General features: G+C 26.7%; 1 protein-coding gene across 2 annotated transcripts in view; it reads left to right on the top strand.

Moving 5' to 3' along the window:
* The window catches only part of LOC117174302 (GATA-binding factor A-like), a 168,249-nt gene that overhangs the window by 133,352 nt on the left and 18,537 nt on the right, over window positions 1-16,360 (top strand). For both annotated transcript variants that reach the window (XM_033363281.1, XM_033363282.1), the window contains exon 2: window positions 16,113-16,330. In XM_033363281.1, coding sequence (XP_033219172.1) covers window positions 16,143-16,330 — 188 coding nt within the window. In that variant the 5' untranslated portion in view covers window positions 16,113-16,142. The remainder of the gene's footprint in view (window positions 1-16,112; window positions 16,331-16,360) is intronic.

Raw genomic sequence — 16,360 nt, forward strand, 5'->3', positions numbered from 1 at the left:
TTTTTATCGAAAAAAGTCAGAAGGATAAATTGTTTTTTCTTTTTAATACTATAAATACCCGTACATAGAATTTTCAAATATAGAAAAAAGTGGTGTCAAAAAATTTCAAAATGCGCTCACTTTTTGAATTTTTATCAAAAATGGCTGGTTCACGAACTCGTCCTTTCTTTTAGGGCCTAAAAAAAGTGTGCCAAAGATGAATTTGATGCGTTAATTTTTTCGAGATTTATCGTGTTTAAGGACGGACAGCCGGACGAACGGACAGGCAGACAAACGCCATCGTGAAACCCTGATTTTCGGATTCAGGGGGTCCAATTTCCGACAATTCTAATACTTTCTCAATCATAAATGATGAGAATGTAATATTTTTTTACAAAGTAGTTCAACTGTTATCCTATTCATTAAATTATCCATGAGTAAATATATATTTTCAAACAAAAAAAAAGTAAACTGCTAAGTAAACGAAAATAAATGAATTTCTAAACCAAAAAGACGAATTTAACCAAAAATATGGTCAAAATTGCAATAAAAAAATATTTCACTTGAATTTGCAACACAGAAATATGAATTTTAGACAAAAAGTCAATTTTCTATTAAAATAGTTGAATTTTAAAGCCAAAACGACGAATTTTCAACCAAAAAGGATGACTTTTCAACAAATTTTGTTGAATTTTCAACCAAAGAATATAATTTTCAACTAAAAATGGAAAGGCTATCAGAGGGCAACGGCAAATAATTTTCAAAATTCTCTCATTGCTCGCTGATAAATTTTTCATTGCCCCTAACCATTAATTATGATCAAAGACGAGAATCTTAATATTTCAACATTTTCAACACAGAAGCTGCCATAAATTGAATAAATTTATGTCAAATTAATATCGAAAAATTTTTAACTTATTAATATTATCAGTTATTTAAATTATCTCTTAACAAAGTCCACTGAGTTTTCCTTGACCTGCGGTTACTCATGTTAAGAATACGGACACTATACAGTTTTTTTTTATCCAAGAAAAATTTTCTCGTCTCCAAAATAAAATGTAAAAAGAAATTTGATTTTCTTCAATCAAGGATGAAGAAAAAAATTACTGCAACCAATATTTTCTTGAACGAATGCTAATCTTTTTTCGTGTACAATAAACAATAGGAATGTTTTTATTTTCGTCTTGTGCTCTATTTCAAGATATTTAAATTATACCTTCAACCAGAATAATTATTTCCTTTTAGATGTAAATATTCAGAAGCTTTCAATTTTTAGCCACTATTTTTTTAAAAGAATTTTACAAACATTTTGTTTTTACAGGAAATTAATTCAGTTTGCATAAAGTAGATGCATGGAGCTAACTTTTTATTTATTATCAAGATTAACTTATTTAAATAATTTAAATTCTGCAAAAATATGTTTGCATAAAGATAACTCTTTTTGACAATATATTCTTTTAAAAAAAAATAGATTGCGATCCAATAAAGTTAAAAACTACAATTAAATAATATTGACAATTTGCATTTTATGTAGATAATTAAATGCAACCAAACTGGTTTCGAGAAACATATAATTAAGCCCTAGTTAAGATATCTATTTGATATCTTATTTCAACTGTTTCGATCTCACTTTTGATAAGATCTCTTTTATTACTACAGAATTAACGTAATTATTTCTCACTTCATAAGAAGTAAAATATTCAATTTAAACAATTTTTTCACAAAAACATTCCAACATTCTTCTCGAATGTTTCATTCAAACATTAATTAACCAATACCTTAAAATTCTTTCGATAATTTATTTTTTCCTCTCTTCTCTGGGCTGCTCATTGACCCTAAATAAGGGAGATTAGTAAAATATTTTGTTGGGCTAGAAAGGAAAGACACATTTCCATTAGGGCTAGTAATGTCTGGCGCCCTCCCTGTCGCGACATATCAATAAAACTGACAGTGTCCACTGCTATCGTTTTATTTTTTTATTTTTTTTTCATTTTCTCTTTTTCCTAGATCTTCGCATAGGAGAAGAAAAGAAAATAGATTCGTTCGATAGAAAGAACCTTATTTTTTCTTTCTTTTTAATGGCACACCTTACTTCCTTGATGATTCGTTACTTATGATTTTTTTTTAATTTTTAAATATTTAGCGCGAATATTTATTAAAAGAACTAATTGAAAATCAAATTTGTCAAATATCAGCAGAATTACGAATGTAAGGATGACTGTTTTTAATTGGCATCCGGGTCGATAACCTTTATTGGTTTGTTTTCTGCAATTATTTAAAACAAATTTTAATTAATTTCATAAAACAAAATAAATTAATATTATCAACCCTAATGTCCATAAAAAATATTCCTTACTTTTATGATAAGTGGCTCAATTAAAAACAGGATATTTTTTAAAATACGACAAAGATGTCATCTATTAGCAGAATTAGTTTCACTAATTTTTCAATTATTCTAAATTATTATAAAAGGAACCTGCAAACATTACGTGCGATTTTTTCATCTCAATGATTTAATTTTTTCAAATCCAAAAAAGAAACTTCCACAAATTTCATCTGCTTTAAAAACATCTTATTCAAATTATTCCATTTTGGAAACAATGTTAATATTTAGGTCAAAGATTTTAATTCTTAATTATTTAAATTTGATTTAAATCTTTAATTTTTAAGGTATTGGTTGCGCAAAAAATCAAATCTCCGAACAAAGATAGTTTATTTATTATTTTAAAAATGGATGCAATATTACGGGCGATGTAATTTCAAATCAGAAAAATTACTTTCAATGCCAACATTTTAAAACTTGAAAAAAAATTATTTTAACAGTGTTTTATTTTGAATTAATTTTTTTTTCTAACTATCGCTTCTTTCCAATTTTTGAAAAATATTTTCATTTTAATAAAAATGACTAGTTTTTCTAGGAAAACATTATCTACAACTCATACTGTTTTCTGTTCGGAAAGTCAATGTTTCTATGGCTGTTATTGCTAAAATAATTTTTTTTCCAAAACAAAATTGTAAGCAAATAAATATATTTTAATATTATATATTGATTTTTTAAATTAAAAACACTAAGTTTAGAGGGAATATCTTCCCCAGAAAAATAAGTCATAGTTTTTTTTTAATTCCACCATTTTTCACAGAATTGTTAAGAAGCAGCAGTAATAAAAAAATGCAATAAAAAATATATTGTTATGATAATTATTGCTTGTAAGTTTAAACTTTTTTCTTACAAAATTGTATTTTTTCTCTGATAAGACAACTGATAATATCATTTCAATTCTTAAAATGATAAAGAACCTTTTTTTAACGACCTTATTTTTCAAACCACTTCTAATTTGAATTTTGAAAGACCCTAGCGTGATGTTATCTAAATTCGGGGGCTTTAGTTTTCAACTTAATTGATCAACTTTGAATATTTTTAATTTAATATTGTGCCATTTTAAACTTTAAAATTGTTCCATTTCGGATAATTCAGTTTCATATTGTCAATATTCGATGTCTTTAATTAATTTTTTTGTTTCAATTTAAGGTGTTATAATTTCAAATTGTTCGATGTTGATTATTTAAAGTTAAAAATTTGTATTTTTAAACTTTTCTTTAATCTTTAATGTTTTTATATTGCAAATCGCTTAATTCCGATTTTCTTTAATTTCTACATTCTGCAGTTTAGAAAAGAACAGTTTTCAAACCTTAAACTCAAATTTTCCCCTTTTTAAGGATTTCGCACAAAAATCTTTGCTAATTCTTGATACTTTATTTGCGATGTTTTACATTTAAATAATTTAAAAATATAAAATTTTGAACGTTTAAGCTATACATAAGATAAATTTTACGTAAAATACTTGGATTTTCAACCCGGAAATATACATTTTCAAAAAAAATTCTAATCGAACAGTTGCATTTTGAAAAAAGGAAAGAAATTTCAAATAAAGAAAATTATTTTTGTAGCAAAAAAGATCAATTTTCGACAAAAATGGTAAGTTGCATTTTCAGTTTAAATCAATAATTCTCAAGACAAAAAACAAATTTTCAACAAAATAGTTAAATTTTTAAACAAAGAGATAAAGCTCCAACAAACAAAATAAATTTATATTAAAATAGTTTAACTGTTACCCTAGTAGATGAATTATCAATTAAAAAAGAACAATTTTGAACCAAATAAATCAACTTTAAACCAAAAAAATTAATTATCTATTTAAATGATAAATCTTCAACTGTAGTTGTTAAATCTTGAGTTACAAAAATAACTTAAAAAAAAAATGCAATCAAAGAGATGAGTTCTTACTTGATATTCAACAAAAAGTATATAAAATATATATATAATAAAAAACAGTTGGATATTGAATAGCATAATAAAATATGATATTGTGCAATTTTTTACATGAACTGTAAATTCTTTAATGTAGAACCTTGAAATTAAAAATGTTTAAATTTAAATGGACAATCTTTTCAAATGTTTTATATCCCATCTATCTCCGTTTATTTTTCTGAATTAATATTATTAATACAAAGATGAAGTTTTAACCAAAAATGTAACGGTTGATATCTCAACCAAAATAAAGATTGTTCAGTCTAAAAAAAAAAAAATATCTACATTGTTGAGTCTACATAAGATGAATTTGCTGTAAAAGGTTCGAATTTTCAATCTAAAATTACAAATTTTCAATTGATTATTAATTTTCAACCGAACAAATGCATTTTTAACCAAAAAGTGGAAATTTCAAACCAAAAAAATTACTTTTAGACCAAAAGAGACGAATTAAAAAAAAAGTTCAATTTTGAAATAAGGAGATGAATCTTCAACCAAAAAAATAAATGTTGAAAAAAGTACTTGAACTGTTACCGTAGCAGTTAAATTATAAATTCAAAAACATGAATTTTCAACAAAATACTTAAATTTTAAAACAAATAGATAAATCTTTAACAAAAAAAATAAATGTTATAAAAAGTAGCTCAACTGTAGTCAAACTATCAATTTCAAAAATGAATTCTCATTAAAGCATTTTTTGTAAACTTTAATTTTAAAAGTTTAAAATTCAAAATGCACATCTTAATTAAAAATTACCTCATTGCAATATTCTAACTATTTTTCATCCATAGTCGGAAAAGAACCACATTTTGACTGCAAAACATGTGAATTTCTATATATTATTGTAGTTTTAATTATTTGTAAATTCTTGAACAAAATTAAAACTACAATAAAATACAACAACCTATATAAAAATACAAAAAAAGTACAGAATTCGTCTTAATGATAGGAAAAAGTTGCACTTTCCTGTAATTTTGGTTCTAATTTTTTTTATTTTTAAATTCCTATTTTTGTTAAAATTTTTCCAACAGTGCTTCTATAATGTTTAACAAACGCTCCCTCTAAATTAATTTTTCTGACATAAAATTATTATTTGTTTTTTTTTCCTTTTTTTGTATAAAAATGAATTTCTTTTAAAAGAAAAGCGGAAGTTACCTAAACTTTGTAAGCTACGAGTTGCACCTTCAAAACAAGACAAGCCTAGTCAGTCTCTGAGATCCTCAGATCAGATTTCCGAATACGAGATTCTCTTGATTTCGTAGAAAAAAGAACGAGGTTCGTAGAAAGTCTATGGGACTGGCGCCGGGTTCCTTAAATACTTTAAAATCTAAAGTCTCCTAAAGTATAAGACTATAAGAGCTACTACACTCGGTCAAAGAAAATTTCCTTGCCCAAGCAGGGTTATAAACTTTAAGTGCAACATGAAGGAAATTCCAGTTTGGACAAAGTACATTCTTTGGATTTAAATTTACGACCCTGTCTCTTTAAACAGAATTACCACATCTAGGAGTCAGAAAAAATATATTCTATAAATCTGTATGCATATCATCTTGACTGATTAGATCGCTGATATGATACAAATATATGGTCTATTGTCTCTATTGTCTATTGTATCTTCAAGACTCGAAAACTATTTTCTATCGCTCAAATTGCGCACCATTTCAAGTTTTTTTTCTCTGATATCATATTTCATGAAATCTTTTTTTTAAGAATTATTAAATTCTTAAATATGAAATCTCTTTCTTTTGGTAAGAAAATCGGTACCTATTTTTGCAAGACTTGAAGAAAAAAATTATTTTGTGGTCGCGATGGAGTATCTCATATTGTACAATGCATACATTTTTTTATCAGGACGTAAGTTAAAGGAATTAGGAAAGTCTGCAGTGATAGGCCATCTGTTATATTTATTAGTAAAATAAAAATTGCAATTAATTGTTTAATTTTTAAGTTTGTTCTTCTACTGGTTTTTAAGATTATATAAGTAGAACTTTCTTAATATTCTTGAAAAAATTCAATCAAATTTTTGAAGATTTCAGATAGTCCAAATTAAAATTTCAGCAAAAAAATTAATTGTCTGTTAACAAGTATAAATTGTCAACAAAAAATGTTAGAGGTGATATTTTAACAAAAAGAATTTTAATTTTGATTTAAAAACAGCTGATTTTAACTGTAAAGGCGAATTTTCAATCAAAGAATATAAATTACAACAAAATAATATAATAGTTGATATCTTAACAAAAAAGATTGCTATCAATCAAATTACAGTTTGAGGGGAAACATAATTTTTAATACAAAATAAAAATCTTCAAAAAAATAAAAATTTCGACTAACTATTTATTTTTTCTATTTGTTCTTAATGTTATATAAATATTATTTTCGAAAGATTCTTAAGAAAATTCAATAAGATTTTTAAAGATTTCGGGCAAGCGTAAAATCAAAATTTCAACAAACATTTTATTTTCTATAAAAAATATAAATTCTCAACGAAAATTAAAATAGCTGATAGCTTACTAAAAAGATTTAAATTTAAAAAAAAAACATTTAATTTTAACTCTTCAGTCATTAAAGAAAAAAATTTCAACGGAATTACAATTTTAGGGAAAAAATATTTTTTAATGCAAAATAAAAATCTTTAAATCTTCTATCTTAAAATAAAAATAAAAATTTCGATAAAATATTAATTTTCAAATTTATCTATGTATTGGTTTTGATAGTTTAACAAAAAAAGATTTGAATTTAAAAAAACAGTTGAATTTAACTTTTCAGTCATAAAAAGAAAAAATTTTCAACTAATTTACAGTTTGAGGGAAAAAATAATTTTTTATACAAATTAAAGTTAAAATTTCGACTATTTATTTTTTTATTTATTTGTTCTCAAGGTTATATAAATATAAACTTCGTAATATTCTTTAAAAAATTTAATAAGATTTTTGAAGATTTCAGGCAAGTCAAATAAAAAATTTCAATAAATCAGTTCATTTTCCACCAAATAGTTGAATTTTGAACAAAAAATATGAATTCTCAAAAAAAAATTCAATAATTGATATTTTAACAATCCAAATTCCTAATCACAATTTGAGATGAAAAAATAATTTTCGATACAACATAAAAATCTTTAAATCATCAAATCTATGAATAAAAATAAAATGTTCGAACAACTATTTACTTATTCTCAATGTCATATAAATATGGTTTCTAAAGATTCTTGAAAAATTGAATAAGATTTTTGAAGATTTCAGAAATGCCAAACCGAAATTTCAATAAAACGATTAGTTTTCAACAAAATAGTTGAATTTTCAACCATAAAATATAAATTCTTAACACAAAATGTAATAGTTGATATTTTAACTAAAAAGATTTAAATTGAAAATCAAAAACAGTTGAATTCAACTGAAAATACGAATTTCCAACAAATTCGTTGAATTTTCAGCCAAAGAACACTTTTCAGTCAAGAAAGAAAAAAATTTCAACCAAATCACAATTTGAGGGAGAAAATAATTTTTAATACAATAAAAAAATCTTCAAATCAGCAAAGAACAATTTCGAATAACAATTTATTTTTTAACTTACTTGTTTATTTGTTGTTAACGTTACATAAATGTAATTTTCCAAAGATATTTGGAAAAATTGAAAAAAATCTTACGCGATTTCAGATGTCACAAATAAGTATCTACAAAATTCTTAAGAATTTTTTTTTATTTTATACGTTTTTAAACATTTTAATAGAAATTTACGTCAGTTTCAATCATATTCAGCACTTGTAGAATTATGGAAGAAATAAGAACATTTGTAATACATTCACGGAAATGTTTTAAAGTTAAAAGTTTTTTAATCTCTTCAAAAATTACAAAACTCCTGAATATCTTTGAAACTTAATAAAATTGGTAAAAATGTTTCAAAATCAAAAAAGTGCCTTCCAACCTCCCAAATTATTTTGTTTTTACAATTTTAAAAACCTTTTGAAATAATCTCTGAAAATTAATTTTGCGACATTAAAAATCAGTAAATATTTTCCAAAAATCTTTAAAAAATATTTTTATTCTATTAAAACCTTTAAAAATTTGTAAAAAGTTTCTTTTTTTTTAATTTCGAATAAATTGGGTTTCAAGATATAAATATTGTATGGACTTTGTTATATATAAGTTTTTAGGTCGAAATTTCTTTTAAATTAAATATAAGAAGTAGATACACAGGTTTTTGTTTTGAAAGAATTGATCGATTATTTATGTTGGTAGAAAAATTATTTTTTAATTTCCTACCTGTTGTAAGAGATGAGATCATTAAAATTGTATTAATGAAAATTAAGAAAATTTAAAATGTTGAACTTCCAGCATTAAAACCTTTATAGCGACTTTTAAATATTTTTTTAAAATTTCCCTGAAATTTCCCGTCAAAAGAGAGAAATTTTCAAGTCAAGGTTCTAGAAACTCTACAAAAGAGGACAGAAATATATCTACATGTGTTTCCGATTTTTGTTTTTATTAATTAACGACTTAATTTAAAACATGAGTAAAAACAAGCCTTTTAAAACTTAGTTTTTAAAATTAAAGATATTGAAATGAGCATAAATTAAAATTCCTCTTTAACATATAACATACAAATGTAATTACAAAATTGTTAGATTTATAGAAAATCTTTTAAAAACCCTAAGAATCTAAAGATCAAATTGGGACATCACACCCTTAAATGTTTCCATTCAAATTTTAAAAAACGAAAATAAAAAAGAGGAATTAAGAAACCAATCTGCAAATCCCCTTCCTTCTTTTTTCTCACGTATTTTAAAAATATTTTTTAAATCCCAATCGAAAAACATTTGAATTTACAGTTTACAAAATTTTAAGAACGTGTTGTCCAAATTTCATCGTTAAATTCTTTTTTATCAAAAAAGAAACTTTTTTTAAATTCTAAGAATATCGTCATTGACTTTGTTTTAATATAATTTTCTGTATTGGAAATAAATAAATAAAATCTTTAATAGTGCAGCATTACGCAGTTTATAATTAATATGTGCCTTTCGATTTCGAGATTGTCGTGCATATATCAAGTTATCAAAGTTGGTCGTTCTAAATCTGGTAATTTACATATGAACTTAGATAAAATGAACTATTAGCCACTGGGCTTTTGGTGACCTACTTGGCCCGAAATACGGAAGTGGTACATATCTGTAATAATTATGTGTGCATAACATGTAAAGTGTGTGTACTTTCTATACTATCTTCTTTCATATGGCTTACATAATACATAAATAGCCACACAAGTGCTTACAAACTTATCACAGTTTGTCAATGGTTATGCGTATATAAATTCACAGAAAAGAGTAGGGTTTCTATTAGAACCAATTTTTGCTTCCAAAGGAGCTGCAACAAAAAAGAACCTCTCTTGCTGGAAAAGACCCCGAAATGATAAATAGTTTCTAAAGGAAACCAAAGTATGGTTTTAAAAGCGTTTTAATAGAGTTGCACTGGGAAAATTTTTAATAAAGAAACTACACTCAGAAAAATGTTTGTTTAAATCAAACAAATCTTGTTTGATTTAAACAAATTATTTCTTTAATATGGAGGCAAACAAATGTTTGTTTAATTTGAATAAATTTTTTGTTTGTCCTAATTTGTTTGGTTCAAATACATTTTTGGTTTTTTAAAAATAAATCTCTTGTTTAAAATAATTAAAGTTCCTGTTTACATTGAATACATATTTTTTCAATTAATTATAGACTTTGTTCAAGTGAAGTAAATCTTTTTTTACACTTAACCTCAAAATTCGGCATTCTTTATAAAAATGATGTATGAGCTCGATAATATGTTTATTCTTAATCATAATTATCGTTGTATATGTAAAACCAGAAACACGTATTCATTCCGAAGCTTAATTCTGGTGAATTGTTAACTCTGTGCTTCTCATTTCTGAATAAAACATTAATAAATTAGAATAATGAGAAACGAACCAGAGTTAGACATTTGAATTGAATGTATATATAAGTGCTCCTGCTTTTAATTATACAATGATAATTTTAATAGAAAAAACATGATTGATGTCGTAAATCATCTTTATAAAGAAAGGAAGTTAGTATTGAAAAAGACTTACATTCGAAATCTTCAATTATATCCAAGGTAAACGCCCTACAATTCAAGTAATTTCTAAACTAGAGATATTTCGTCCATTTTTCAATTAATTTAAGATTTCACAGTAAATCAAAACCTTCAGAATAATAGAACACTGAAAAAATACCAATGCCATCAAATAAATCACATGATAAATTAATTCAGATTCTAGGTTAGTTACTTAGGAACCATCGGCAGCTCTTTATCACACCTAGCGGCACTTTGTATTACTGCTTTGTACTGTATTTTTCGTTTGAATCAAACAAATATTTTTATGAATTCGAATAAACATATTTTAATTAAATGCATTGTTTAATAAAAGTCAATGTTGTGTTTAAATTAAACAAATTGTACAAAACAAATCATTTGTTTAAATCTATAAGGCAAATAGTTTCCATTTCTTAAAATCAAATAAAACTTTTTTAAATTAAAGCAAAAAATTTGTTAGATTCAATTATATGAATTCAAAGAAATTTTGTTTTTTGATTCAAACAAACATTTTTCTGAGTGTAAGTGATTATAAGGGAGATCAAAATATTTCGAAAAATTTAAAACATTTGACGGTTCTTCAAAACTACAAGATTTTTAAATCGATTTCAATAATTTTATGGTATTTTAAACACAGAAAAAAACCGTGGTTGCTATTAGAACCAATTTTTGTTTCCAAAGGAGCTGCTACAAAAAGAAACCTCTCTTGCTGAAAAAAAAACCCGAAATGATCAATGGTTTCCAAAGGAACCCATAGTATAGATTTAAACCGTGCGAATAGAACCTTTTTGCCACTTCTGCCTTTAACTCACTTCGAAGATTTTACAAGTTAATGATGCATATTTTACTTTATAGTTCGGAATAAATAACATTCCACTGGAAAAAAATTAATAAAGAAACTAAGAGATTACAAGTAATATCACAATATTTCGAGGAATTTGAAATATTTCAGGGAACTTTGAAACTTCAAAACTTTTTAATCGAATTTCAAAACGATTCCAAAGATTTCCAAGGATATCAAAAGATTTCCACGAATTTGCAATATTTGGGGATATTTGATAAAAGACTCCAAGAATTTTTCAATAAATTGAAGGATTTTGTCAATTTAAGGCATTTTAAAGATTCGAAGAAATTTTAAAGAGTTTTAAAAGATTTTAAGGGGTATCAAAATATTTCAATGAACTTTACATATTTTAGGGTATTTTAAAACTCCAAGATTCTTTAATCGGTTGTTACAATTTAAAGGCATTTTTAAGAATTTTTAAACATTCCGGGGAACTTTTAAGAGATTTTGAAGATTACAAGCGGTATTAAAATATTTTAAGGAATTTAAAATAATTAAGGATATTTTAAGACTAAGATTTTTCAATCGATTTCAATGAATTAAAAGGATTATTAAGAATTTCAAACATTTTATGTCATTTTTAAAAATTCCGATAAATTTTTAAGAGATTCGGAAGATTTCGAGGGATATCAAAAGATTTCAAAGAATTAAAAATAGTTAAGGGTATTTTAAGACTCTAAGAATTTTTTAATGGATTTCAATAAACTGAAGGATTTTTCAGAATTTCAAAGATTATGTGGTATTTTTAACGATGTTAAGGAACTTTAAAGAGATTTTAAAGATTTCAAGGGATATAAAAAAAATATCAAAGAATTTAAAATAGGTAAGGGTATTTAAAGACACCAAGATTTTTCCCTTCGATATCAATAAATTTAAAGAATTTTAAAGGATTTCAAATATTTCATTGTATTTTTAAAGATTCCGATGAATTTAAGAGAGATTTTAAAGATTTTAGGGGATATTAAAAGATTCAATAAATTTCAAATATTTGAGGGCATTTTAAAACTCCAAGATTTTTTAATCCATTTTAAATTAAAGGCATTAAAGTAATTTTAAAGGATTTCAAAAATTGTATGTTATTTTTAAAGTTTCTTAAGAATATTAAAAAAAATATATTTTCAAGGAATATCAAAAGATTTAAAAGAATTAGAAATATCTTAAAATATTTTGAAATTCAAAGATTTTTCAATCGATTTCAAATTGAAGGCAGTTTGAATGATTAAAAAGATTTTATGGTGTTTTTAAAGATTCCCAGAATTCTTGAAAAAAAAAATAGTTTAAGGGATATCAAAAGAGGTCACAAAATTAAAAATTAATCAAGGGTATTTCAAAAGATTACAAGGATTTTTCAATATATTTAAAAAAATTAAAGGGTTATAAAGGGTTTAATTAATTTAGAGGTATTTTTAAAGATTCCAAAGAATTTTAAAGACTTTTGAAGATTTTAAGGTATATATTAAAAGTTTTCAAAGAATTTGAAACACTTAAAGGTTTCTTGAAAGTCCTAACTTTTCAATCGATTTCAATAATTTGAAGGTATTATAAAGGATTCCATGAAATTTTAAAGATATTTAAAAGATGTTAAGGGATATCAAGAGATTTAAAAGAATTAAAAATATTTTAGGGTATTTTAAAACTCGAAGATTTTGCATATCTTACTTTTATAATTTGGTTTAAATAATATTGTATTGGGAGCAATTTAATAAAGAAACTAAGATTATAAACATTATTCATTTTTGAATGGAAGATAGCACACATAAAATAATAAAGTTTTTAAGGTAATGTTGAAAATCAAATGTTTACAACTGCGCATAACAAAAAGTGAAAACTTAGATGAAAACTTCAGTTCTAAGAGGGATTTTCATTTTAGGATGTTCATAAATTTGCTAAAGTATTGAAGATCTAGTTAAGATTGATACAATCTTGGTTAATGGTTTTAGACAATTGCCAATTGTTTGGTCTAAAAATGAGACACAAGTATTCTAAAATGTTTCAGAATTCTCATTGTTTCATAAGTCGTTAAAAAGATAAGTTTTGTTAAAGCAAGCGTCAGGAACTAATAAAACAGATATAGTTAGATATGAAAGATTTATTGTTAAAAATTCTAATTGAGATAATTAATCCCTGGGATGTTGATGATCTGCAAGAATAAAAGATGAATGGCCTATTTTCTATATAGAAAGCTTCGATTCTGAGAGGGTTTTTCATTTTTGGATGTTTATAAATCTGGTCCGGTACTGAAGATCTGTTTAAGATTGTAACAATGTTGGTTGATAGTTAGAGATAATTGTCAATTTTTTGGTTCAATTTGGGCCACTAGTATTCTAGAATATTTCAGAGTTGCTATTGGTTCAGAGATTGTTAAAATAATAAGTTTTATTTGAGCAATCGTTTAAGGAATTAAAAAAAAACAGATAATTTGATAAGAAATAACTATTAGCAATTCAGATTAAAATAATTAATTAAGATCTTTGCCTGCGAAACACATAATGTTAAAGAAGTTTTACAAATTAGGGAATAATTAATATATCCACTTTTGATGATGACACAGGTTTTATCAAACAGCTCTTTATTATTATTGTTATTTTATTAGCTGTGCGATAGCGATAAAACAATAATTTGAATGCACTTCATATGTGCTACATCTGTCTGCCTACATAAAATTTAAATGCTTATGAATTCCAATAGTCCCAGCAGGACCCACTGATTGATCAGACTGATAAAAACCCCCAGATGAAGCTTGATAATTACCCAATCATCCTAAACCATTCAAAATAGCTCATAACAACTCTTTCCATTGCACCTATCTTTCTTCGAAACTCCTGCCACCTGCAGATGTTCACACAAAGTTCTTCACCCAGAACTCCTCTTTTCACAAAGAACTCGATTCTTGATTCTCAGAAACAGTAAAATCGCGAGACCCGGAGGATTGCTAAGATGAAGAGTGCATTCTGAGCAATTCGATTGGTCCAAACCTCCTGGATCCTGGGGATGGCGAGGGGACCGCGCGAACTGGTTTCGCGAGGGTAGACTGTCGACCATGCATAATAGAGACTGGAGCGTGCGCACTAGATTCTCTGTATGAGTAAATATTTCTGTATGTGTGAGAGTGGATAAAAAAGCTTTGGTCCCGCCTACACTTGGTGGTATTCGCGGCAGCGATGGCCGCTATCGCGTCTGGGATTCACGTTCTCCAGAGGTGGAGACGCCTTGAACCCTCTCTCCTGAGGCTATAACTTTTTTTTTAATCTCTTAGACTCTCCTCTCCATCTCTCTCTGGTATCTTCGTTCCTTGAGTCTTTCTCCCTTTAGCAGGGCCATAAATTACCTCTACCCTTTGCGATTCTGCAGACCCTCTCTCTGATTCCAGGGTTCTTTGGAGTCTGGCTGGGTCAGGAAGATCCTGGTTCAGGGCCCAGATTGGTCCCACCATGGTGAAACTTTCAGGGACGGCCCGTGGGCGGTTTAGAATCGAACCAGTCCTATCGAGTCCGCTGATCAAAGTGGTCATTGTTGGTTTTTTTTCGGCTAGTTGCAGAATGGTTAGGGACAATTTGCGACTGTGTGGATATTTGAAGAGAGATCTTGATTACTGATTCAGTAGGTGCTTTGGAATTTGGATGATGGTATGTAAACTGATTGAAAAAAATATAGGTACAGATCTGTTGATTAAGGTTACGATCATAAATCAAAACACATGGTGACTTAAAAAGAAATCTTTGAAAAATGATGTTATCAATGTTATTCTATATTCAAGTAAACCCCTAAATCATTTCGAACTTCTCCAAAACATTAGAGTTAGGATGCAAAATTAGAGCAAGTGCTAATCTGTAAAATAATGTTTGATGTTGTGTCCATAGATGGTTATTAGATCTCAAAGGATTAAAGAATAGGCAGTACAATAGAAACATCTAGTTTTCACGTCAATTTCATTAAAGGATTTAACTATAGCTAAAATGTGTCAAATGATTGAAAAAAATAGAGACGTTTAGAGTTGTACAGATCTGTTGATTAAGGTTAACATCATAAATTAAAGCGCATGGTGTCTTGAGAGGACATCTTTGAAAATTGATGTTATCAGTGTTGTTCCATAACCAAACAAGATCCTAAATCAATTTGAACTTCTCGAAAACATTACATTTAGGATGCGAAATTAGAGCAAGTGCCAATCTGTAAAATGATGTTTGATATTGGATCCATAGATGGTTATTAGATTCTAGAGGATTCAAGAATAGATGCAGTACAATAGAGACATCTACTTTTTACATCAAATTTATCGAAGGATTTGATTAAAGCTGCAGTATGTAAAGCGATTGGTAAAAGAGACTTTACCGATGTAAAGATATGTTGATTAAGGTTACCATCATTAATTAAAGCACATGGCGACTTGAGAAGCAATCTTTAAAAAATGATTTTATCAGTGTTGTTCTATAACCAAGAAAGATCCTAAATCATTTCGAACTTCTCAAAAACATTAGAGTTATGGTGCGAAATTAGAGCAAGTGCTAATCTGTGAAATAATTTTTGATATTGGATCCATCAACGGTTATTAGATCTTAAACCTAAAGGATTGAGGAATACTATAATAGAAACCTCTGGTTTTTACATCAATTTCGCTAAAAGATTTGATTACGACTACAGAAAATATCTTTAGAAATCAGCATCAGTGTTTCCCATACCGTGGATCATTATCTTCTAATTTTAAAAGTTCAATCACCCTTTATTTACTGTCTATACTGGAACCTATATACTTTAAAACTTAGAAGTCTTTAATAAACCAAAAGATAAAAAGTGGAACTAATTATGTATCCCATATAATTCCTTAATTAAACCTGTTGAACCTCGAATTGAAGCTGAATTTAATTTTGAAATTGCTTTCATTTTTTTTCAGTAAATTTTCTGAAGGAAGCTCTCGGGGAGGATGTTCCACGGGAGCGGAAGTGGCGGCTACGGCGCAAGTTCCGACTATCAGCAACAATCTCAGCAACAACAACAACAGGGGCACCAACTTCAGGCACCAGTTTATGTTCCTTCATCAAGACCAACAATTCCTTCCGCAGCCACGGCAGCCCAATATCATTCCTTTCCCACTTCTGCATCCCCAGCATGGTAACTGTTAGCATTAATAATAATCAATAA

Source organism: Belonocnema kinseyi, chromosome 6 (assembly GCF_010883055.1).
Source record: "Belonocnema kinseyi isolate 2016_QV_RU_SX_M_011 chromosome 6, B_treatae_v1, whole genome shotgun sequence".
Lineage (NCBI taxonomy): Eukaryota > Metazoa > Arthropoda > Insecta > Hymenoptera > Cynipidae > Belonocnema > Belonocnema kinseyi.